This window comes from Globicephala melas, chromosome 1 (genome assembly GCF_963455315.2).
Source record: "Globicephala melas chromosome 1, mGloMel1.2, whole genome shotgun sequence".
In the NCBI taxonomy this organism is placed as follows: Eukaryota; Metazoa; Chordata; class Mammalia; order Artiodactyla; family Delphinidae; genus Globicephala; species Globicephala melas.
The window spans coordinates 76,604,725-76,628,094 of NC_083314.1; the positions used below are offsets into that span (position 1 = coordinate 76,604,725).

A 23,370-nucleotide genomic window follows, 5' to 3' on the forward strand; every position below is an offset into this window, starting at 1 on the left:
GTGTGAGGCCGCTATCCCCGTCCCAACCACTCTCCGATCCATCCCCGGTCAAAAAAAAAAAAAAAAAAAAGTCTGGAGGCGAGATAGCGCTGAGATTTTTTTTTTTTTGGAAAAAAAGGAAACAGAAGAACTCTGTTTATCTGCTAATGTGTGAGAGACTTAGGGGAGCGGTGAACGACGAGAATTTTCCTCCGCACCAGCTTTCTTTACCCCTACGCTCATTCCCTCTGTTCCTTCGCCTTCTCTCCTCGCCCTGGCTCATCTCACTGTTCACCCTCTCCTTCAATGACACAGCCCGGAATGTCTAGGTATTGGGTCAGTGCGTCAGTTTCTCCCGCTTGCTCTCCCAGTCTCCAGGCGCTTGCATGCCTGTGTTCCTCCGGCGGCCCTCCCTTTTTTCCCCCACCACGCCCCCTTGGTGGAGGCGGCTCCCCGTACCCCTAATTACTATCTGCGGGGTGCTGAATCTCTGCGAGGCGCCCCAGTGAGCGGAAAGGCGGGCGGCGCTGAGGTTACGAGAGCAAGGAGTCAGGCAGTGGGGACCAAGCTTTGGAGGAAGTCCCCTGGGTTATGCCCCGCACTAGATGGTCGGCCCCCACGATCCTGCGGATTCCCGCAGCCTTCCCAATCCGGGTTCCAGGGTGCGCACCCTCTGGCGGCTACTTTGAGGAACTGCGTTCCTGGAAGTCCAGGGTCCGAAAACCTGCCTGGGGCAGGAGGCGATGAAAAGCCCAGGTCCCTTACCTGATCCTCTTCAATTCTCCCTGTCCAGGCATCCTCCCCAGTTTAGGAGGAAGCGATGCCTAGATGAATAAACGGAGAAGCTGCCCAGGTCCTGGTGTATTAATAAAGAGAACAAACATCTTGTCACCAGGCATGGGTCTCTGGCCCTCTTCAGTGTCCATGAGGGAGGTGAGGACTGTCATGTCAGAATCACAGCTTACTCTCCTGCACCTGAATTGCGGCAGGACTTTCCGAGTCTGAGGCTTCAGGTTGGGCACACTCTAAATCCTGAGCTGGCTCTGAGTGTTCAGGATGGTGCAGAGCCACCAGCCGCTAGTGTGTGGCTGTGCTAAGTGTGGCCCTCCCTAGAGGGCCTACCACCAGCCATTGCCAGCGCTACAAGAGAAGATCAGAAGGGCGATATCAGGGTGAGTCCCTTAGCCTTCCCTCTGAAGAACTGGCGGTAGTAGTAAGAGAACTCCCTAAAGCAGTTCCTGGGGTGATAGACACCAGAAAAAAGGTGTCTTGGCACCAGAGCATAGCACTTAAAGAGGAGACTCCAGGAGAGCTTGGTCCAGCCTCTTGCCTTAGGGAAATATCTGAATATCTGTGTTTTGTTGATGAGATTACTAATGTCCAAACAGGTAATGTGATGTGCCCAAGAACACAACCTCTAAATGTCACTGTTTCAATGAAAAGAGTGGAGGGGGAGGCAGGGGACAAAAGAGAAAGGGAGAACTTGGGCTTAGAGGAGGTTCACTGTCCTAAGAGGCCAAGAGAACTATTTAAAAGGAAGATCTGGGGACCAAGGCTTAGAGCCTTTAGCAGAGGGATGAGTGGAAGGACAGCACCAGGGCAGGCCGTCTCTCACCTGAAGACTTCAGGGCCCCAGCCAGCCACGTAGGTGAAAAGCCGTGGGTCGAGGTCCCAGGCAGGGTTGATTGGGAACCCACAGCTGGCACCCATGGATAGCCTGATGGCCAGGATCAGCAACCCCACTACCACAGGCTCCACACGCGCAGGCACTCCCTTGTTCCGTGTGTCCAGGATGGCTAAGATCCCCACAGTCAGCATCCAGGTGCCCAGAACCTTGGAGTGGACAGAGGCAGAGGGGCTCCCATCAGCTGTCAGGTGCTCCATCTGCCCTATCCCACCCAAGCACTCCAGGCTACCACCCCACGTCATCTGACTTTGTCCAACACAGGCAGCTGGGGAAGGTGAGGTGCAAACATAAATGCAACCCCACATCCCACCCAGAGCCTGAACAATAGGCTGAGGTCCCGGGGGACAAGGGCAAAGGTTGTGGCTTTCCCAAATCACCCCCTCATGCCTACCTGATCCAGGAAGCCATTGCTCAGGGACAGATAGGGGGCAGGGTAGGTGACAAAGATGGAGGCTGTCTCCTTGGGACCAGTCACTGTCAGGTTCCCACCTGTATAGTTCTGTAGGGCATCTGCAGGGTCATCTTTGCTCATTCAAAACTGCTCTAAGGCACCCTTGCCCACACACAGGTGTCCCCAACCCTGTTCTCTCTGTTACCATGATAGAGAGCATACACCTATGCTCCAGAGGCACAGAAAGCGGATAGCAACTGCACCAAGGAGTAAATGGGAAACTTGACCCAGGGGAGGCATCCCAGGAGGCACATGACCAGGGAGAAGGCTGGATTCAGGTGGGCCCCTTCAAAGATCAAGAAAAGAAAACCAATATCCATTGTGTCACTGCCAGGCACTGTCACCAGGTAACACTGCTACTCCTCCCCACAACTCTTAAGAAGACAAATGTTACTCTTCCCATCATATAGATTAGGAAGTTGAGGCTCAAGGAGGTTAAGCAACTTGTCAAGGTCACACAGTGAAGCCAAGTTTGAACCTGGGTCTGTCTGCTCTTTCCACTACAGCACTTGACGCAATGTGTGCCTGGGGGACGAGCAGGTGAGGTCCTGAGCAGAGGTGAACCCCCAAGGGCTTAGGTGGGGGACAGAAGAGGAGAGTACTTACCCTTGATGCTTTGCCATAGATCTCCATCTATGTGAGTGGAGGATTAATGTGAAGAAGCGGGATGGCAAGATACAGAAAGGGAAGGGACTGGACTGGGCCAAAGGCATATCTCAGTCCAGGTCACTGGTCAAGCTCAAGGAGATAATATCTATGAGTCACCAAAGGATCTGCCTTTTCACAATTACCACACTCAAGTACACAATCCTACCCCGTCTGATGACCAGACCTCACCCTCCTTACCTGAGACATTACCACTGATGTAGATGGCTAGCCTAACACCCAGAGAGCTAGCCAGAAACATGATGAAGAAGTTGCCTTTGGTTCCTCCACTGGTGACAGCCTGGGCCAAAGTCCCCTGTATGAGGAGCTGGTAGAGAGAAGGAAGATGAGGAAGAGGGAACCAAGAATAAGGAGCCTGGTGGACCAACAGGAGAGAGAGACTGGGAAGGTGAGGGGAGTGGCCAAGAGAGATGAATGGACTTGAGAGATCAGCAAGAAAAAGCAGAAAGAGGGAAGGGGAAAAAATGGGAGAAGCAGAGAAAGAGTAAAGAAAGGGGAGGAGGATAAGAGATGGAAAGGGACAGGCATAAAAATGAGGGAGTAGGAGAGGGATAAAAGGGACAAGAGCGGGGGAAAAAGAGAAATGATGGAGAGTTGAAGCGGGACACCAGGAGGAAGAGATAAGGATGCTAGGAGGAGCCAGAAACTTTTGCCCACCTCCCCTCTTTCCTTCCCCCAATTACCCTGCCTACTGTGAGCACAAACACACCCAGAAACTCTGGCCAGGCACTGCCGGGCCAGGATGCTGTGGATCTGAAGCCGGTTCTTGACTTGGGCCAGGGACTGAGTGTAGGCCATGGTGGGGACACCTTATCTCTGGTTACCACTCCCTCTGTCTGCATAGGTGCACTGCTGCTACACAGCTTCTGCCTGTCAGGGGCAAAGATAAGGAAAAGACTTTAAAACCAATTATCTCAGTTACTGAACAGCAGCTAATGTCTGTCTGTGCATGAGTGGAAGCTAGGGAGGGAGAAGGTCTATGGGCAGTCTCTGTGCACAACTAGAGCCTGGAGTTTGCCCAGCCTCTGTCTCCTCTGTCTCTCATCCCCAGTCCTCCCAGGAGGAGCCTCCCCTTATGCTGAAAAACTGGGAGGAGTAGGCTGCTTCATGTACATTAGTTCTCTTGGTGCTCAAGACAGCTGTGGAAAGTAGTATTGTACTATCGCTCCTGCTCTGCGGATGAGGATACTGAGAGAGCCTTAGAATTCCCCAGGCCACACAGCTAGTTAACAGCTAAGTTTGAATTCAAATGCAGGTCTTCTGACACTCCCTCTGATATTCCACAATGCCCCTCATGTGGAACGTGAAGTCTTCCCCCAAACCATTTGGATGCTTGGGAAATTCAATATGCCTCCAGAGAGACTGGGCTGAAGACCGCAGGCTGCAGGAATAAAACCCACATAAGGAATGCTTGTACTTTGATGCAGTATCACCTTGACTAGAGAATGCTCTGTCTTTGTGTCTCTTGCCATGGCTCCAGATGAGGGCTTCATGCCCACGCTGAGCTCCACCTCCCCTTCTCTGGATGCTTGCCACTCTTATTCTGCTTAAGACAGCCACTTCCTACTTCTTCATATCTCAAGCCTCTAATTAAGATTCATTCAACTATGAATCAAGCTCTAGACCCTGGGGAAACAGTGGTAAACGAAACATAGCTCCTGCCCTCTTAGAGCTGATGCTCTAGTAGGTGGAAACAGACAATATACAGATTTTAAAAATACTGATATAGTTTATGAGGTTCTTGAGAGCTGGGCTATATAACCCTGGGGGCTCTAGCACAGTCCTGGGCACATCTCTGTGACATAATACTTCTTTACTGGCTTTAGCGGATATTATAGTGCTCCACCCAGGTCCCCTTTTCAGGGCTAATGCACCCACTCCCCAGCTGCTGGGAATAACAGATGCTGATAGCACTCAGCTACTTCCCTCATGGCAGTGACTTCTGTGGCAGGGAACTGCTTCAGCCAAGGTCACGTGTCCTCCTATAGGATCCACATCAATGAATGGTTGATGCAGGGATTCAAAGACCGAGGGGAGTTTGGTAGCGTTATACATAGAACTGGATGCCGAGAGTGCTGGACCAAAGGAAGTGGAACATAAAGTTAGATGTGGAAGAATTTATTGATAAGGGAACACTCTCCTGGGATTTAGGATTTAAATCCTGGCAAGATCCGTGGGATGTGGGGTGAATACACTTCTAGGAGGCTTGGGGAAAATGATAGCTCATGCTAAGAAAAGTAAAAATGCCTAAACAAGTCATTTACATTGATGACCATTATTGAAAAATGGGAGAATACTCAGACATTTTGAGGATTTTTGGACAAAGGATCTGAACTAACATTGACAGCTGACAACCCAAAGCTGTACCACAACCCCTTGTTAGAGTAGGAGCATATGGGGTCCAGATAATAAATGGAGTCCTGGGCTCAGGTCTGGTTCACAGGATATTCACTGAGACCAAGGATCCACCAGGTGGTCACTTCCTTGACACCCCAACATATAATTGAAATGGACATTCTTTGAAGTTGCAGAACACTCATATTGGTTTCTTGACCTGTGGAGTAAGTGATGAAGGCCAATTAGAGGGCTGAGACTACCTCACACCAAGATAATAAATAAAAACAATACCATATCCTAGGGTAAATGGAAGAGATTAGTGCCACCCTCAAAGATGTAAAGAACATAAGAGAGGTGGTCCCTTTCATACCACCAGTTTGGCTCCTACAAAAACCAGATAGATCATGGCAGATGGCAGTGGTCTACGGTAAAATTATTCAAATAGTAACTCCAATTGCAATTGTTGTGTCCCAAATGGTAACTTTATAGAGCAGTTTAATACAGCCTCTGGTTGGTAGTATGTAGCCATTAATCTGGTGAATATGTTATTTTGCATCCCAACCAGATCAGAAAGGAGGATCCCAAGGAATTTCATCCACGTGGGAAGTCTAGTGATAAACACTTATGGTCTTACCCCAGGACTATGTAAACTCTCTGGTCCTCTGTCATAATATAATCTGAAGGGAGCTTGACTATCTGGACATTTTGAAGAACATCATATTTGTCCACTATACAATGGACCCTTGAACAACACAGGTTTGTACTCCTCGGGTCCACTTACATGTGGATTTTTTTCATTAAATATGTATTACAGTACTACACGATCTACAGTTGGTTGAATGCGAAGATGCAGAACCACATATACAGAGAGCTAACTGTAAAGTTATACTTGGATTTTTTTTGGGGGGGGGTCTGCGAGACATGTGGGATCTTAGCTCCCTGACCAGGGATCGAACCCGCACCCCCCAGTGGTTAAGGCGAAGTCTTAACCACTGGACCTCCAGGGAAGTCCCTGGAGGGGACTTGGATTTTTGACTGGGCAGATGGTCAGAGGCCCTAACCTCTGCGTTGTGCAAGAGTCAGCTCTATATGTAACATCATGCTAATCAGATAAGAAGAGGAAGAAATGGAAGTATATTGGAGGCCCTGGAAAGATAACATGTATTCAGAAGGTGGGAAACAATCCTATAAAGATTCAGGAAACTGCCACCTTGGTAAAGTTTTGAGAGGTCCAGTGGTCTGGGACATGCTGGATATCCAATCTGAAGTAAAGGACTGATTATTGCATCTCCTACCTTCCACCACTAAGAAAAAAACACATCACCAATCTACTTAGGATTTAGGAGCGATGTATTTCACACTTGAGAATACAACTCTGACCATTGAAGGCTGTCAACTTCGAGTGGGGCCAAAGCAGAAAAGGCCTCTGCAGACATGTGACCCAGCAGACCCAGTGAGACTAGAGTATCTGTAGTAGGAAAAGATACCGTGTGTGGTTTGGCAAGCTCTAATAGGAGAATCATAATGTAGACCCACAGGGCTCTGGAGCAAAGCCATGCCATCTGCAGCAGAGATATACATACCTTTTGAAAAGCAGCTCTTACAGTGCTTCTGGGCTCCAATAGAGACAGAGCATCTGATTACAATTCATCAAGTGACCAAGTAGCCAGAACTGCCCATCACAAGCTGGGCTCTGCCTAATTCTCCATGTCATTAGGAAGGGTGGGCCCAGCAAGAACACATTGTAAAATGGAAGTGACATCTTTGGGTTCAGGCATAAGCAGGATCAGAGGGCACAAGCCAGCTGAAAAGTAAGTGGCCCAGACTCATGTCATTTACCAGGCATCTCTCCCTCAGCTCACATGACCCTATTGGGGATTGTCTTAGTCCATTCAGGCTGCTATAACAAAACACCATAGACTGGGTGGCTTATAAACAGAAATTGATCTCTCACAGCTCTATAAGCTGCTGATTCCAAGATCAAGGTGCCAGCGGATTCGGGGTCTGGTGAGGGCCCACTTCCTGGTTCATAGACAGCTGTCTTCTCACTGTGTCCTGAGGTGGCAGAAGGAGCAGGGAAGCTCTCTGGGGTCTCTTCTATAAGGGCACTAATCTGATTCATGAGGGCTCTACCTTCATAACCTAATCACTTCCCAAAGGCCCCACCTCCAAATACCATCACATTGGGGGTTAGGTTTCAACATATGAAATGGGTAGAGGGGGCCACATTCAGTCTATGACATGTATCCCTTGTGAAGAGGGATCAGAGAAGGAATAAGCTTGGTTCAGACATGAGTTGGCAGTTTGTGGGCAAAAGCCAAAAATTGACTGCTGCTGCATTGCAACAAATCAAGAGTGGCCTTGAAAGACAGTGGTGAGGGGAAATCCTCCCAGGGGACAGAGATTTGGACAGCACATCTGGTCATCCACTTTGCGTGGAAAGAGAAGCTAAGAACATACACAGTCACAACTGGCCTGGTTGTTTGGTCAGGGGCTTGAAAAGACAGAGTGGAAGATCAGGGACAAGAAAGTCTGAGGATGGACCTATGGGAGTAGTCTTGAAGTGTAAAGGTCTTTGTATTATACGTTAACGCCCACCAGAAAGCATCCATCACAGATGCACTGAACAACCAAGCAGGAAGAATGACTTAGCCACTGCCTGTCATCAGCCACCCACTTCTGAACAATGAATACACTGAGTAGAGTAACTGGTGGTAGGATACAGGCTATGCACAGGCCCAACAGTGTGAGCTCCTACTCACCACGGCTCAGTTAACCACTGCTGTGGCCAACGTGCAATCTGCCATTAACAAATACCAACACTAAGTCCCTAATACAGTGCTATCTCTCGAGGAGAGGAAGCAGACACTTAGGGACAAGGACACTAGATTCCCCATCACTTTTGACTGGGATTGACACTTACTCTGAGTATAGGTTTGCCTTTCCTGCCCATAGGGTCTCAGCTAATATCACTCTATAAGGACTTATAGAGTACTTGATCCGTTAATGTGGGATCCACATTATATAATTTTTAAAATTTTATTTATTTTTTGGCTGCGTTTTGTCTTCTTTGCTGTGCACGGGCTTTCTCTAGTTGCGGTGAGTGGAGGCTACTCTTCGTTGAGGTGTGCGGCTTATCATTGCAGTGGCTTCTCTTGTTGCAGAGCATGGGCACTAGGGCACACGGGCTTCATTGTCTGGGGTATGTGGACTTCAGTAGTTGTGGCTCACGGGCTTAGTTGCTCCACGGCATGTGGGATCTTCCCGGACCAGTGATCAAACCCGTGTCCCCTGCATTGGCAGGCAGATTCTTAACCACTGTGCCACCCGGGAAGTCCCTGAAAACTATTTTTTTTTTTTGGTTGTGTTGGGTCTTCGTTGCTGTGTGCGGGCTTTCTCTAGTTGTGGCAAGCGGGGACTACTCTTCACTGCAGTGCACAGGCTTCTCATTGCAGTGGCTTCTCTTGCTGCAGAGCACGGGCTCTAGGTGCGTGGGCTTCAGTGGTTGCAGCATGTGGGCTCAGTAGTTGTGGCTCACTCACGGACTCTAGAGCACAGGCTCAGTAGTTGTGGCGCACGGGCTTAGTTGCTCCACGGCATGTGGGACCTTCCCGGACCAGGGACCGAACCCATGTCCCCTGCACTGGCAGGCGGATTCTTAACCACTGCACCACCAGGGAAGTCCCTACATTTACATCTTGAGTTTTTCTATCTGGTATGAGGGAATGTTCTAATCTACTTGTTTTACATATGGCTGTCCAGCTTTCCCAGTACCACTCGTTGAAGAGACCAATAATGTTTTGCTAGTTATATTTTCCCTAATATATACAAAAAAATAAAAATAAAAACATAGCCAGTAAAGGAAAACATATTTGCCCATGTACTTCATCAAATTATCTCATGAACTACCCAATCATAATGCTCCCACACCTACGGAAGCAGTTTTTCCTCTACACTTATACACATACTTCCTTTTTTTTAATCTAATGCATCTCCATGTAGAAATTTCCCTGGAATTATCACTAGTTATCTTATCTCTTCATAAGGAAAATCATCTTCTAGAGATACCTGACCCTTACTTATCAAAATCAGGTTTTAGAAAGTAAAGCAAAAAATTAAGAAATAATTTTTTGTGGGCCAAGTTAATTTGGGAAGCCCTGGATAGTGTGAGAAAGTGGAACAGCCATGACAAAGCCAAGACTAAGGAATTAGCATAAATAAAGGTTTTATTGGTCAGTCTGGGTGAGTGACATACTGACATACCCCCAATTCACTGTTCCACACACCCAAGGTGCTGACGTGGCAGGAGGAGAACTAAGCCCATTGCTGGTGAGCAAAGGGTGGGAGGCGAAAAGAACCTAAAGGCCTCTGAGGGTTAACAAGGCTACCGGGACCGGAACCAACGTCCTAGGAACAAATCCAGGATGGAAAAGGCATCATCCAGGGATGGAGGTGTTGGTGATTCTGGACCTAAGGAAGAAAGTGATACACAGAGGCTAAATGAAAGAGACTAGACAGGGGCAAAGGAGAATAATAATGTTAAAGGGTAGGAGGATTAAGGGTTTCCCTTTCCCGAGGAATTAAGAAATGGATCCCTTTGATTCATACTCTTTACTTACCATCTCTAGGAGAGCCACCTGCTTCTTGATGGGTTACTGTGGTCTCTTTCCGGCCCTCACTGTCCACCACAGTCCGGCGCTCCTCTACTGTCTACAAGGAGAAGCCCCCACCATATCCCTAACATCACTAAAGGTGAGTTAACTGATTTCTTTACATAGGTCTCCCTTTCCAGAACATTCTCTGACCATAGTTCCCTTTACCCGTCTCTCCCAACTCACCCCATCTGGCTTAGTGATCTTAGTCACAGAGATGCTCTTGAAATAGGATTTGGGCTGGGGCTGCAGAACTGGGCCAAGGCCCTCCTCGGAAACCTGGGTATCAAGATCTAGAAGGGCAGAGAGAGGAAAGAGGAAAGAAGGAGTCCAAGGGAAAGAAGGGAACAAGTGTAGCCGGAAGAAATTTCAGGGAGGGAGAACAAAGGGCTGGTAAATGTCCTTTCCCTCCAAACTCACCATTGTCCTCTCTGGCTCTAGAATGGGGGGTCACAGGCCACGTATCATCAAACTGCAGAAGAAGCCAAAGTAGGTCAAATGACACCTTTCAATCAAATTTGAGGGGGTCACAGAACCCAAACTATTTCCAAGTTCCAAAACTACTTTTCCTCAGCAGAAATAATCCCAGCCAGGATAGCTTTATTTACTTACACCTTCCACCTTCCTACCTGTTTTATGTATCCCTCTACCAAAAAGCATTCCTCAACTGATACTTTTCTGTCCTCCCTCAAGAAATCTGCTTTGTCCAAGAATCATTTAGACCAATTTTTTTAAACAAAAAGCAGAACTCACATTTCCCCCCAAAGAAAATCCTACAAGAAGCTTAATACAGAAAACATATAAATACACCAAGTGGAGGGCCTAGGACTCCAACCCAAGACTGTTAAGATTCCAACAAGGTTTCCAGTCTTTGCAGTCAGTTTTCTCCACAGGCTCCCACTTCAGGCCCAGATGTACTCACCCTATGAAAAGGTCTCTGGGAGCCCCAGCCTGGTGCTGGTTTGGAGGATTCAGTTCTTGCGTCACTCTCCAAGGCCCCACGAAAGATCCTAGGCTGGTGACTATCTGGATACTTAAGCATTGAGTCCCGAAGCGTCTGTCCTTCCTGCCGTCTCTCACCAGGTGTCTCTGACTCAGGACCTGGAAGTTCTGCAGAAAGGTGGCAGGTGGATGCTGGGGACTTGGACTCTTTTAAATCTCCTTGAAATCATCAGTTTTCTCACACTTCCCAACCCCCAACTACTCTCTGCAGGTTCCTTTTTTCACCCACCGACCCAGCAGAAACCACAGGTTCTCCCCCGGGGCATCCACACACCAGGAGGGCGGGAAGGCAAGGTCCAGGCCCCCATCTCGCTGAAGATGTTATTGAAATCCCGTACTAGGTCATCAAAGCCGAAGTTATCGTGGAAACGCATCCCTCCTCCTGGGCTGAAGCTGAAGCCGAAGCCAAATTCCTCGGGGGGCTGGGGACCCTCAAATCTCGAGCTCCCACGGCCCCACGTGGCTCCTTCTTCTTCCTCATCATCTTCATCTTCATCGCGAGTCATCCCTCCAAAAAAGGGATCTCTGTGGCTAGGGGTGGAGGCAGATCGGCCACCAAGATTTCAGCACTACTTAAACCATAAAATCAGCTAATGGGTGACAAAGTGAGACAAGAGTTGCGATCTAGGAAGCTGAAGTGAGGGTTAAGAGGACTGGCCATCGGGTTTATTTTGTTTTTATCAAAGTCAGCCCTCACCTCGCGGCTCCCCCAAACGCTTCCTCTCGGCTTTTCTTCACTGTTCCCCAGCCCCTCCCTTCTCTCCCAAGGTCCTGCTCACTTGCTCACTGTTCTCTTCCCCAAAGCCCTATTGTCTTCCCCACCCGCGCCCCTGTTGCATCACCCCAGACTGGAGAAAGGTTTAAGCGGCTGTTTCCTCTCCTCTTAACGACTGCCCTGGTTACTGTCACGGGGTGAGCGCTCAATGTTGACTTCCGTTCTCTCCGCAGGAATTGAAAGAGTAGGGAAAGGGATGTTTTTCCAAAAATAGGGTGTCAAGGGTCAAGCTCACCTCAGAGGATCCCGCCCCACCTTCTCTGGCCCGGACCCGCTCTCACCTCCGAGGTCCAGAAAAGCCGAAAAAGCCCCGAAAGAGGTCAAAGAGGCTCATTCCCGCAGTGGGACTCGAACTTTCGAACCCCACAGCTGGGGGTAGCCAGAGCTACGCTGACGGAAATTGAGCGAAGCGTCAGACCACGCTACCGGAAAGCAAGCCTGCGATCGGACACTGTCGTAAAACGACCGTAAGCCGGACTGGGTGGGGGGGGGCAGGGCGGACGGGCCTGTCACGTTCCAAAGGCTTTCTCTTTTACTGTTTCCTGTGAAGGGAGCGGGCGTACTGAATTTTCATTTTACAACGATCACCTGCCTCCTAAGTCAATTCTCCTTCCTGCCGATCAACCCGCTCCAACAGGGTGTTTCGAGGGTTTGACACTGGATGGCACCGGAGGCAGCCGCCAGAGGGCAGCCCACCCGCACAAATGAACCGGACCGAGACCCACCCTCACCGCCGGCTCACCAACCCATGGACGACCAGTCTTCCTTCTAAACCCACCTCGGCCCTTTCCTCCGTCCAGTTTGTTTCTTGACTGATACAAATAAAGTCTAATATTAATTAGAGGGATGAACAAAATGTTGCATTAAGCTTCTTCTAGTAGTGACTTCCCCAGAGTTGAGTAAAAGATAAAAACAGAGGAACGCATGGATTTAACTCCATCTCTCCAGCTATTAAGGATTTTGTCATAACTATACGGGAGTCTCCTAATTCTTTCAGGCAGGGTCTGCAACCACCAGGATAAAAACTTTGTAAGAGAGCAAGGGAAATCTATTGAAGTGTCTTGGGAGAGAATCTGGGGCTATAAGTATCCCCTTTTTCGGGTCACTGACTTTAAAAGCCTCCCCCTCCCTGTACCCCCACCTCCATCCCAACCCTGGCCTTGCTCTAGACTCCTTTTCAAGGGGTTGGATATTAGCTACTTGAAGTGAAAGCACTCAAGAAGTAAGAACTACTGCTTCAGTTTTGCTAGCCAACAGTGCATGTTGCCCTCATTTCTTTCCAGTTCATTTGCCTGGATCCATCTAAATTACACTTTGATTCTACAAAGCCATTTCTTTCAACTCCTGCTTAACCCTTTCCCTTTCCACCCAATATCTGCTATCCCTTCACTGCCTAAAATCTGCTGTAGATCTGGAGTAAATGAAGATTTGCAGTGATTCTTTCCAGGCACCACGCTGTGTAATTCTTAGGGGAGGGGGGGAAGGGAATGCCCTCAAGGGCAAGATACTAGCACATTAAGGTCAGAGGAGTTCTTAAAGGGCGAAGATTTCATTTTATTCCACTGCCTTCGGGGCCTGCTAGAGAAGGCCCAGTTGGTACAGTAATACTTATTCATCAAGCTGGTCATCGACGAGACTGAGGATATCCTAGACGGAGCAAGAATGGGCAGAGGCTGAAGGTAGAGGTTTTCTTTTTATATATACAAGACACATTAATCCATTAAATTTGAGGACACAGTACAAAAAAAAAAAACACTTCAACTAATTCATCTGACAATGCTGTTCATATTCATGACGCCATTTTTTTGTTGTTGTTGTTTTGTTTCCTAATAATAAAGGAGGAGACTTAGGGCTGTTGGGCTGATATATATTTGGGGGTCCCCCCTCCCTACCTCACCCACACACCACCAGGGTGAACAGGAGGAGGAGAAGGGAGGGCAGGGCCCACAGCAAAGTTTCATAATCTTGAATGCAAGGGGGGAGGAGGAGAGGAAAGGAAGAAAAAAAAGGAGAAAATACAAATCCTATAATACATACAACAGAGTGGGGATGGTATGGGAATGGGACAGACATGAAGCTGAGGCATGGGATGGGCCGCTGGGGGTGGGGGCAGTGGAACCCCCCCACATTCCTTTCTCTCTTTGATGCTGTTTCCATAGTTGCCAGGCTGAGAAGCCCTCTCAGAAGATGGGACCGGGAGAAGAGAGTCAGGGCCTCAGTTGGCCCCCCAGCTGTAGCTGTTGTAGGCAGACTTGTTGGTCTGGGGCTTCTGCGGGATGGAGCTGGTCTGGCTACGTTGCCCGCTGCCCGTCTGCAGGGGAATGGGAGGGTGAATGGGGAGGAAAAAGATGTCTAGTTAGTGGGACAAATTTATGACATCTTCAGGTGGAAATCTGGAAATTGTTTTACTCTCCCATTCCCCTTGCTTAGAAACTACTCTGAAGCTTACTTCTTAACCATAGGAAATTTGTTTTATACAGCAGTTAGAGCACCTCTGACAAGTAAAAAAACACTTTAAAACTTTAAATAAGGGAAAGATGAAAAGAGGGTGGGATACTTTGAGAGACAAGATAGTGCATCAGTTCTACTAATTTTCAATTTCACCTTCTCCTCACCCCCCAAACCCACCATCCCCTGATCCGAGGAAAGGCTACTCTCTAGAGAGAATTATAGCCTCTTGGAGATGAGTGATCACAAGGTGATTTCACTTTCACTGATCCCCATGAATGCCTCAATTTGGACATCTGTCTTTGAGAGCAAGGCAGCCCTTATTCTAGCTCCGCAACCACCTATGAGGAAGGGGGAGAGGTCACCTGCACCACCCCAGGGCTCCCCACCCCTACCACACATCACATCTGCGAGCCCATTTCAGGAAAGGTAAGAGAGACAGTCTGAGGCCCCAGGCTCCAGATGCTGCCCCAAGAATCCTTTCCATTCCAGTAACCAAGTGTTTCAAGAGTCGGGGAAGGGTAGAAAGAAAAAGACACTGAGGAGAGGAGGACAAGAGGAACGGGAGGCCAGAGAGCTCAGCAAGGTGTTTGTGTTTGTGTATCCCGATTTGTGACCGTGCAATCTTTTCTCTTCAAGTTCCCTGAGACTGTGGAGGTGAAATGGGGACTGAAAAGGAGTGGGTTCAAGCATATCATCATTCAGTTTCATTACCTGCTCCTCCTGCTGGCGCTGGCAACAGAGAATCATCTGCAAATATGGTAGCTGAGGCAGAACCAGGATATATGGAAAATAAAGGGACAAACTTTGACAATAGAACTCCACCATTAGAAGGGAAAGCTATAATGTCAGGGAAGGGGGAAGGCTGGGAGAGGTAAGAGGGGAGGTGTGACCCAGGTCTGATGGGATGAGGACAACTGTGCTATGGGAAGAGGTGGAGGAGAAAGGCACCAAAGGAACTGGGCAAAAAAGGTTTCAATCTGGCCTCTTCTCTGACATCTCCTTTGCCGGCCACTCGTGTTGTGTGCGCTTGTGTCTGTATGTGCTGTGTGCCCATGGCTGGCGCTGGGGAGGACTGGGTGAAGGTGGTGGTGAGGAAGGGTAAGAAAAGGAAAGGGGAGGTAGTTTTAGGGTATAGGAAGGAAAAGGAAGGGAAAGGAAAGAGGGGGAAGGGCTATTACCTGGCCATCCTGCTGCAGGTGATGGTGAAGGATCTGGGAGTGCGGTTGCTGATGGGGGGTCAGAATGTGCATAAAGGGGGCAGGTGGGTAGGCAGCAGCTGTGGCCGGATTGATGGGCCCCCCACTTCCTAGGGCTGAAGGCAAGTTGAAGGAGGCAGCAGGAGTACCGGAATGAAAACCTTGTTTCTCAAAGGACTGCTATCCAGGAGAATGGGAGGAGAGAGAGTAAAAGGGATCAGCAAACTAATCCTCAGAATTTCTGAACCCAAGATCCCCCACCCTCAGAAAGCAGCATGGTGTCAGAGAATGAATGCTGCACCTGAAGTCAGACATTCAGGTCTTAGCCTCAGCTCTACCCTTTAACAGCTGTGTGAACCTGAGAAAATTAATCTCTCAGCCTCATTTTCTCTTAACATGAATCAGGGATGCTATTAACCTCTCAGTTCTAAGGACCAAATGAGAGAATAGATGTGACAGCACTTCATAAATTCTAACATCATTCATGAACACAGTGAAATCTGCTAACTACTCTTAGCACAAATAGCGATACCCCTGGAGTTGGGTAAAAATTAGAACTCCTTGGATATTTCAAAAGAAATGAATACACACTGAGGTTTCTTGAGTGTTAATGGTCTTGGCCATGAAAGACTCCACCATAACTCCTAATACTTTACATCAAGCTTTTACTTATTTATGGTGTGTGTTGGGGGGAGCAACACAATACAAATCTGTGGATAATTCAGATGCCTCACTTTAGCTACTGGGTTGTGTCCTCTCCTACTGTTTATAGATATACTTACAAAAAGAATGGAAAGAACTAGTTTCCCTTCATTCCATATGTGTTCTCTCGGAAACTTATGAAAAGGTTGGGAGTGGGTATGTAAAGGGCCAGGACAGTTGCACAGTAAATCACATGACATATCACAACAATTTACCACACTGCAGCTTCCTGTAACATTTTTCTTGCTTTTTCCCAGAGGGCTAAATTTAAACTTCTTCAAGAAACTGAGGTTTAGAGACACTCATTTTCTAGTAGAATGGATTTCCTGACACCTCTCTTAGGGTTGTTCTTGTTCACTGTATTTTTTTCCCCCTTTGGCCGCGCCACTCAGCTTGCGGGATCTTAGTTCCACGACCAGGGACTGAACCCGGGCCATGGCAATGAGAGCGCCAAGTCCTAACCACTGGAAAGCCAGGGAATTCCCATGTTCACTGTACTTCTATCATTCCAACTCCACCTCCTCTATGTCATCTCTTTTTCCACTTCTATCCAGAGCCAGGCACCTACCTGGGTTTTGGAGTACACAGAACCCGAGATATCTGGCACGCCTGTGTTACTGGAGGTGACTGATACACCTGGGGGAGGAGGAAACAGACAGGAGGATTAGCTCAGCTAGCTGCCTGGCCCCATCCCTGGGAGATGATGTGTGTAGCCCTTCTAGCTATAGCACTGCAAGGGAATTTTGGTCTGTTTTTCCAGCTTCATGTCAGTCCTGAGGGATAAGAGTTCACGACACAAAAGCTCCCTAGGTTCTCCTGCCCTTTCCAGATGTGTACTGAGTATTTATGTGAGAGGGAGGTGTGTTGTATTGGGGAGGACTAAGGAATATAGCCAAACCTCACTAGCATATGGTTTTCAAAACACTTCTCTGTGCCAAAGCCCAACAGGATTGTATTAAACTTTTAACGTCCATTTCAAATCAACTGACCCCAACTCCACTCAGTTCTGCAGTGCTGCTCCTGAACGGGTTCAAAATCCATGCCTCCACAGCATAAGGTAAGTATGAGAGGAGCACTCCTATTCAACCCCCAAGAGCACTTTCATTCTCAGTTTACTTAGTCCAGCTTCCCCAGAGTCTTGGCAATTCTACGCTACAGACTTATGATTTAAAGAGCTGGCGCAAAGGCTAATTTCCATTTGCTCAGTTTAAGCCAAAGCATGGAGAGAGAGGGGTAAGGAAGGTAGATAGGGGTAGGCTCTCTCCTACAGCCTAGGTGGAACACAAAAATCCAACTGTCATTCTAGTTTACAACTTCAGCTTTTCCATGAGTTAAAAGCTCTAATCCATACTCCAGCAACTTGCATATGTTTCCTGTTGAAAACCTCCCTACCACCAACTACAATTTTAAGGAAACCACAATAGTACAATTCTCCATTTTGATTTGTACTCCTTAAACTGAAATACACATACTGTACCTCCTAGGGTATGGGGCAATAAGTTAAGGATAGGAAAAAGCCATCAGGTAAAATAACCCAGCAACTTACTTGAGAAACTGTATACCAATATTGAAGGAAAAGTAACTCAAATTTAACTAGGAATTTAGAGCATCCTTTCTAAAGATCTGTTAGTTTTCAGGAAGTGAGATAAAATGAAACCTCAGAAAAACTTTGCATTTCAGTTTATGTCTTTGGATCGTTCTCCTCTGCTGTTAGGAGCACTTTGTTCAGAGTTTTTTGGAAGCACTAAACTGACCAAATCACAAATGAGGAATTCTCCATTCACCCACAATTCAACAGCAATCTCTCTTCAAACTCCAGAACCCAAATCCTCTCTAGACCAAGGCAGCCTTCAAAAGCTAAGCCCACCTTGGACAGCCACTTTAGAATCTTCCCAGTAGAAGTGGCATCTTACCCTGGAGAACCCTCCCACATCACAAGTCCAGATAGTTCTAGGGAGGAGCAAACACCAACTAGGAAAAGAACACAACTACAGAAACCAAGCATGAGAAAATACTTCCCCATCTCCAAAGTATCAACTCTACACTTTAAAGGCACTGAAGAAAAAGGGGACAATACAGGAACTAACGGAATAGTTTTTTCCCTTCCCTTTGCAAGCCCCAGGTGCCCATTTGGCAAATCACTGGTAATAGGCATAACTTTAAGAACAGGAGTTCATTTATGGAAAAAGCTAAGCTAATGAGGAGGTTTGTGTGGAAGGGTTGAGAGTAAGGTGTGACAGGATATAAATGGAACATTTTTGAGGGAAACCAGAAGAGACAATGATCTTTACTGCAAAGGCTCAAACAGCTTGCTGACACCACTTGGTCATCCCATACATAATGGGAGAAATGGCCGACTCTCAAGCCGGGTGGTAGGGAGGAATTTAGTTCCAATGTGCCCCTACCTGGTCTCATCCTTTCCAGAGGGTGGATTAGCTAAAAAACAGCTTCTAGTCTAGAGGCCTTAATTGGCCTGTTGGCTGAAACAACTGGAAATGCTGGAAAAAAGAGAATACTTTGTGTAGTAGCCCTAAATGGCCTCAGTGTAAGCACCTGAGACCCTAGAATATAATGGGCATTGGTTTCTCTACCTATCATTCACCAGTAATTAGCAATCTCCTCAGACTACGGAGTTTTCTTGCTTTCCTTCCAACAGTCAACACCCCCTGGTTACCCCCACTCCCAAGCAGTGCTGATCATACAAACACAATGTGGATGGCCGGGAGGAGAAACAAGAACCAATCTCTCCCAGCATGGCAGCCCCTGGGAAAGCTGATCACACTCACAGTACAAAATTACTCCAGAGGGCTGGGAACAAATACAAAGAAAGTGAAGTACCTGGGTTTCCAATTAACCAAGGACAGGGTTCTCACTGTCCAAGTTAACTCTATGAATGAAGGGCTGATGGTGTACCAGTTGGATTGAGAGGGGATGAGAATTTCCATAGTCAAGGAGATGTCTAACCAAATCTCTCCCACACATTCTTAGCTATACCCACAAGTGCAAAACGACTAATAATCCACAATCCCTGAAAAGCCATCGAGGAACTAAGAACAATGTTCCAGGCTAGAACAGTTTCCACAGCCTGAGTCATCAACTAGCTGGTCACTAATGACTTTATCTGATCTCAATCAGCCACTTGGCCCTTGGGAACCAGATGTGGGAATTAAGCCTTGGAAGATACTTTCCTAACAACAGCTCTGAACACCATCTCTTCAGCCTTTCACAATGACATGACACGAACTTTTTTGTCCTTTCTCCTCTGCTTATGTCAGAGACAAGGGGAAGATCTAAATGGAAAAGTGAAGAGCTATAATAAGTATGGCGAATCGGGCATTTTCTACAAATAGCTTTCTTGACTAACCAATCAACAGGCTGGGAACTGAGGCCACTTCCCCTCCCCCACCTTAATAAAATCACCATACTGAAAAGTTAACAGTTCTTTGGCTATGCTGGGGTTTGATTGAAAAGGCCACCCTCCACCCTTCATCCACAGCACAACATTGGCTCCTAGTGTCCAGAAAGACATGCACGGAAAGAACGCCAGAGTTAGCTAAAGAAATACCACAGTTTATTGAAGACTACAAATATTTTGTTACAAGTTGGAACTACATGCCTTCCAGAAATCAAAAGCAACAGCAGGTGTGTGCATTGATGCTTCGGAGGAGGTGCTGCACCGCTTGAATTCGAAATGGGTAAGACAGGGTCAGACACATGGGGGAGAGGGAAATGGGGGAAGGGCAAGTTCAAAAGCCCAGAAGGTATCCACCAACTCATTTCCCCAAGCCACGCAGGCCATGGCCACAGCTCAGCAGGCTCTCCTCAGTGGTCTGGTTTCTGAAACAAGACTTCAGTGCAAATTTACACACACACACAAAACACAGCCCCCAGCCTTGGGCCAAATTAGCTCTCTGCCGTCCAGAAATGCTTGTAAGGGGGTGGATATTTTCTTCCTAAAAGGAATCAAATACATAAAAATAAATGAATTTAGAGGTTGATGAGGAATGGGATGACAAGAGCCCTCTGTGGGGTTGGGAACTGGGGATTCTTAAAGGGCTGTTATAGGAAGTCTCTGAAATCTTAAGGGAAGTAAGAAGCTAGGATTTCCAAAATCAGTTATGCCATTTTCTTCTATAACCAATCATCTACCTCTTCAAATTCTTGAACCTGGTCCAGCTAAGACCTAAATCTAATATTCTTGGAATAGGGCCACTCCAAGACAAAAGCTTATAATCCTCCCCACCAAAGACTAGGGTGGACCTGCTCAGTGAGAGGGGGGCCCTAGGCACAAGGAGTCTGGGCATTATTAAATCTCAATGGGGTCTCTCAGGATTTCTTTAGTTTAAATCTTGACCCACTCTAAGTCATACAACACAGTTCAAAGCTCCACCTGTTAGATCCCAGACCTACTGCCCTTTTGCTCAGCTCAGTTTCCCAATAATTGAAAACCTTGGGCAATTTTAACCACCTGGAGCCCATACAAGGGTGAAGAACACAGATGTAGCTCCATCCGAATCACCATGTAACCATAACTAAGAATTTTAAAGGACAACCCTCAACTCCAACCCCAAGCAATGGCAACCACCTCCTCCCCATACACATCTACAAGGCACTGAAAAAAGTAGATGGAATTGTTTTATTCAAAGACTCTTACTCCCTGTCCTCCAAAAATGGAGAGTAGGTGTCAGGTACGGGAGCAGGGGATAGGCTAATATCTTTGAGGTCAGCACCCATTCAGAGGATTCCCGTATTTCCCTCCCTGCCATCAGAGGTGCAAATGGACTTTGCAAGAGACCAGCCATACAAATGAAGGAACCTAAAGGTCCAACTCTCCCTCTATTGAGTATTCATGCCCTACTCCTTTCTCTCCACATCTTAGGCCCTCTAGATAGGCGATAAAAAGGGGCCACATGAGAAAAGCAGTACTACAAAGAGATTTAAGCCAAAGCTACCACAGCATGCTAGCTAAGAACCCATTTAACTCTTCTATTCAGTGAATATATCCCCTATTGTACTACCAGTACCTTAAATGTTAACAATTGCCTCCACTGACATCTCAGTAAAATCTGGGGGCCCTCTGCTTCCCACCCAAAGTTTAGGCCAGCCAACATATTCTAACAGCCAACTCGTGCGCCAGGGCATTCCCGTCATGAGTAGTGAATATACATTCTAGTATTAAGCTCCTCTGTTGGTGCTGCTCAGACAGACACCCAAGTCAGGCAGACATTAACAATCATACATGGAGCAGCAGCACACCCTCATCAACCCTGTTTTCTCCAGCACCAGATCTTCCTCCCTGAAACTCATTTAATGACATCCCACAGACACCAATGACAGCCAGGGTCAAGGTGAGCTTACCAGTGTTGTATCCATGAGACCCATATCCACTTGGCTGTTGGAAAGGGGTGGCTGATGCATTCACACTGACATTCACACCATGCTGCTTGGAAGAGGTAGGAGCCACCTGAAGAGCAATAGGCCAGAACTACAGTGAAATGGCAGCAAAGTACCATTCAACCGACCCGTCCTACTCCAGAGACTGGGCATTCAGATGGCTACCCACTCTGATGTATGCTGTCCACAGTTTACTTAGCAAAATGGGTTCAGGGAATGAATGAGAGTCTGAGGGAAGCAAAGCTGTACATTCCCCTTTTAGCTAATTCTACGAATGGGTAATTCCTTACCCCGATCCCAGCCCCACTCCCTCTCCCAGGCCAGAAAGAGGCCAGAGGTGGAAACTGTTCCTCTTCATTCATTATTAAAAAGTCATCTAAAAAAAAAAAAAGTCATCTAGCCTTGAAAGCAGCTAGCATAGTGTCCAGGGCTAGGACTCTTCACCACAAGTAAAGACCAAGCCCAAGTACTTACAGGGAACACAGCAGGCCCATACTGGAAGGTGCTGGGGAGGCCCGGAACCCCTGTGTAGTATGGCAGGCTGGTGTAACTGTAGCCAGGAGGCAGCGCCGGGTTCAGGAATGTCTGCTGCGTGGTATGGTGAGTCTGTGTCTGGTTCTGCTGGGGCTGGGCCAAGGTTGTGGCCGGGGCCGGGGAGGAGGCATCCCCACGGCCGAACTTTGTGAGGTCACCTGTGACACGAGAGGCTAAATGTATCTGCCACTTTCACCCCCCAACACCAATGCAGAATTTCCTCTTCTGGTTTCACATGATTCCAGGAGAGCCTTCAGAGACTATTAAAGTCCAATGCTTTGAATTCCATTTCTTTGCGGCTCCATTTAGCACTGCTCAGTACACAATCTGCACAGTGTTAGTCAAGGACTAATGTTGCATGACTATGCAATACTGTGGCAGAAACCAGCTCCCAGAATAAAGCTCCTGTATGATTTCCCTGCCCACCTGTTTTCTTTCATCTCTTCCCCACCCCACCCCCTCCTTTCCTTCTGCTTCCCCTCCATGGGGAAAACTCCATGCTGGACTTGAAAAACAATGCGAGGTCAGGGAAAATGACAGGGCAATAAGGTCAACAATAGGTCAGGCCCTGGCCTAGCAAGGCAATGAGACTGCCACATGAGTAAGGAACAGGAGCAGAGATGAGTAGAGGAAGGTCAGTTCAACCACAGTACTTCCTGGAAAAAGCTAGAGAATAGCTGAGAAGTCAACACATCATCCGGAGTTACAGGGAGACAACAGAAAGTGGGATGAGAAGCCAAGCTGCTACATGCTCATCTTCAGCAGGATTCTGAATCTACCAACCCTGATTTACCACATCCATTTTGTACTTCTGTCAAAGATCTTAATTAAGGTGAGAACTGGACCCCTTCCTTCTACTAATCAGGTTTCTGCCACCAAGGCCAACACAACCTCCCTATCCCAATCCTACCAGAATAAGGGTTGCTGGCCAGGCTACCATCCCTCCCAGTCAGCGGAGTGGTGGGTGTGGGAAATGGGATGCTGTAGTAATCCTGAAAGAGAGAGAGAAAAGAGCAGAGACTCAATGCCACTCATTCTCAGAAGTGAGGACATGTCATTCAGGGTGAGAAGCAAGAGAATGTTGGAGTACTGCAATTTATCCAGCCATTGATTAAGCTGGCTTGAACTGGCACAAACTCCATATTACTCTTACATACACTGTCCCCCCTGCCTGGCCATGGGGACAGTCAGGCAAGGTCTACAAGTATGCCCACCAGGAAACACTTCAAGTCCATCAGCACCAATAATATTCTCAAACCTCTAGATATTATCCCTCATAGTCTACTACTACTGAGAAAACAGATCTTCCTTCTGGAATTCATCAAAGTGTTTGAGACATACAGGAAGCATCCCAAGAGCTCCACAGTACTCTGAGCTTTATAACAGGTTAAAATGTGTTTACTTCAAAGATGTCACAACTCTGATTAAAAAAAAAAAAATTACCTTCTGTTAGAACCACTCTCGAAGTACATTCTAATATATCTTAAAGTATGTGTATGGAGGTATGGCTTGAGAAAGAGCCAAGTCTGTGACTTATCAACTGA

General features: G+C 47.4%; 3 protein-coding genes and 1 non-coding gene across 19 annotated transcripts in view; all 4 read right to left on the reverse strand.

Annotated features, from left to right (window-relative positions):
• Nucleotides 1-933: 933 nt before the first annotated feature.
• On the reverse strand, nucleotides 934-3,581 carry AQP10 (aquaporin 10). Its single transcript, XM_030842246.2, is given in 8 exon segments — nucleotides 934-1,100; nucleotides 1,103-1,119; nucleotides 1,595-1,812; nucleotides 2,058-2,176; nucleotides 2,263-2,403; nucleotides 2,964-3,090; nucleotides 3,476-3,502; nucleotides 3,504-3,581. Coding segments are annotated over 8 exon segments (894 nt in total).
• Nucleotides 3,582-9,312: 5,731 nt separating this feature from the next.
• HAX1 (HCLS1 associated protein X-1) lies at nucleotides 9,313-11,990 on the reverse strand. 3 transcript variants are annotated; one of them, XM_030841968.3, is made up of 7 exons: nucleotides 11,831-11,990; nucleotides 11,049-11,305; nucleotides 10,695-10,882; nucleotides 10,193-10,244; nucleotides 9,959-10,065; nucleotides 9,740-9,830; nucleotides 9,313-9,590 (listed from the first exon to the last, which is right to left on the reverse strand). In XM_030841968.3, the coding sequence occupies exons 1-7, from the start codon at nucleotides 11,881-11,883 to the stop codon at nucleotides 9,505-9,507; spliced, it is 834 nt and encodes a 277-aa protein (XP_030697828.1). In that variant the 5' UTR covers nucleotides 11,884-11,990; the 3' UTR covers nucleotides 9,313-9,504. The 3 variants fall into 3 exon arrangements, with proteins under 3 accessions (XP_030697828.1, XP_030697829.1, XP_060142652.1); XM_030841969.3 differs by having other exon boundaries at nucleotides 11,785-11,922; XM_060286669.2 differs by lacking the exon at nucleotides 11,831-11,990 and adding an exon at nucleotides 11,472-11,778.
• A 1,233-nt stretch (nucleotides 11,991-13,223) lies between these two features.
• Nucleotides 13,224-23,370, reverse strand: part of UBAP2L (ubiquitin associated protein 2 like) — a 42,290-nt gene continuing 32,143 nt past the window's right edge. For 3 of the 14 annotated variants that reach the window (XM_070044320.1, XM_070044317.1, XM_070044306.1), the window contains 7 exons: nucleotides 22,737-22,818; nucleotides 21,767-21,984; nucleotides 21,257-21,362; nucleotides 16,467-16,534; nucleotides 15,179-15,373; nucleotides 14,712-14,762; nucleotides 13,224-13,860 (listed from right to left, as the gene is read on the reverse strand). In XM_070044320.1, coding sequence (XP_069900421.1) covers nucleotides 13,765-13,860; nucleotides 14,712-14,762; nucleotides 15,179-15,373; nucleotides 16,467-16,534; nucleotides 21,257-21,362; nucleotides 21,767-21,984; nucleotides 22,737-22,818 — 816 coding nt within the window. In that variant the 3' untranslated portion in view covers nucleotides 13,224-13,764. Of the gene's footprint in view, nucleotides 13,861-14,711; nucleotides 14,763-15,178; nucleotides 15,377-16,466; nucleotides 16,535-19,452; nucleotides 19,852-21,256; nucleotides 21,363-21,766; nucleotides 21,985-22,736; nucleotides 22,819-23,370 lie in introns of those variants that run through there. The other 11 variants (XM_070044319.1, XM_070044314.1, XM_070044305.1 and 8 more) reach the window with 4 other exon arrangements.
• LOC115844842 (small nucleolar RNA SNORA58) lies at nucleotides 22,903-23,038 on the reverse strand. Its single transcript, XR_004036232.1, has one exon. It is a non-coding gene; the product is annotated as a small nucleolar RNA SNORA58 (small nucleolar RNA).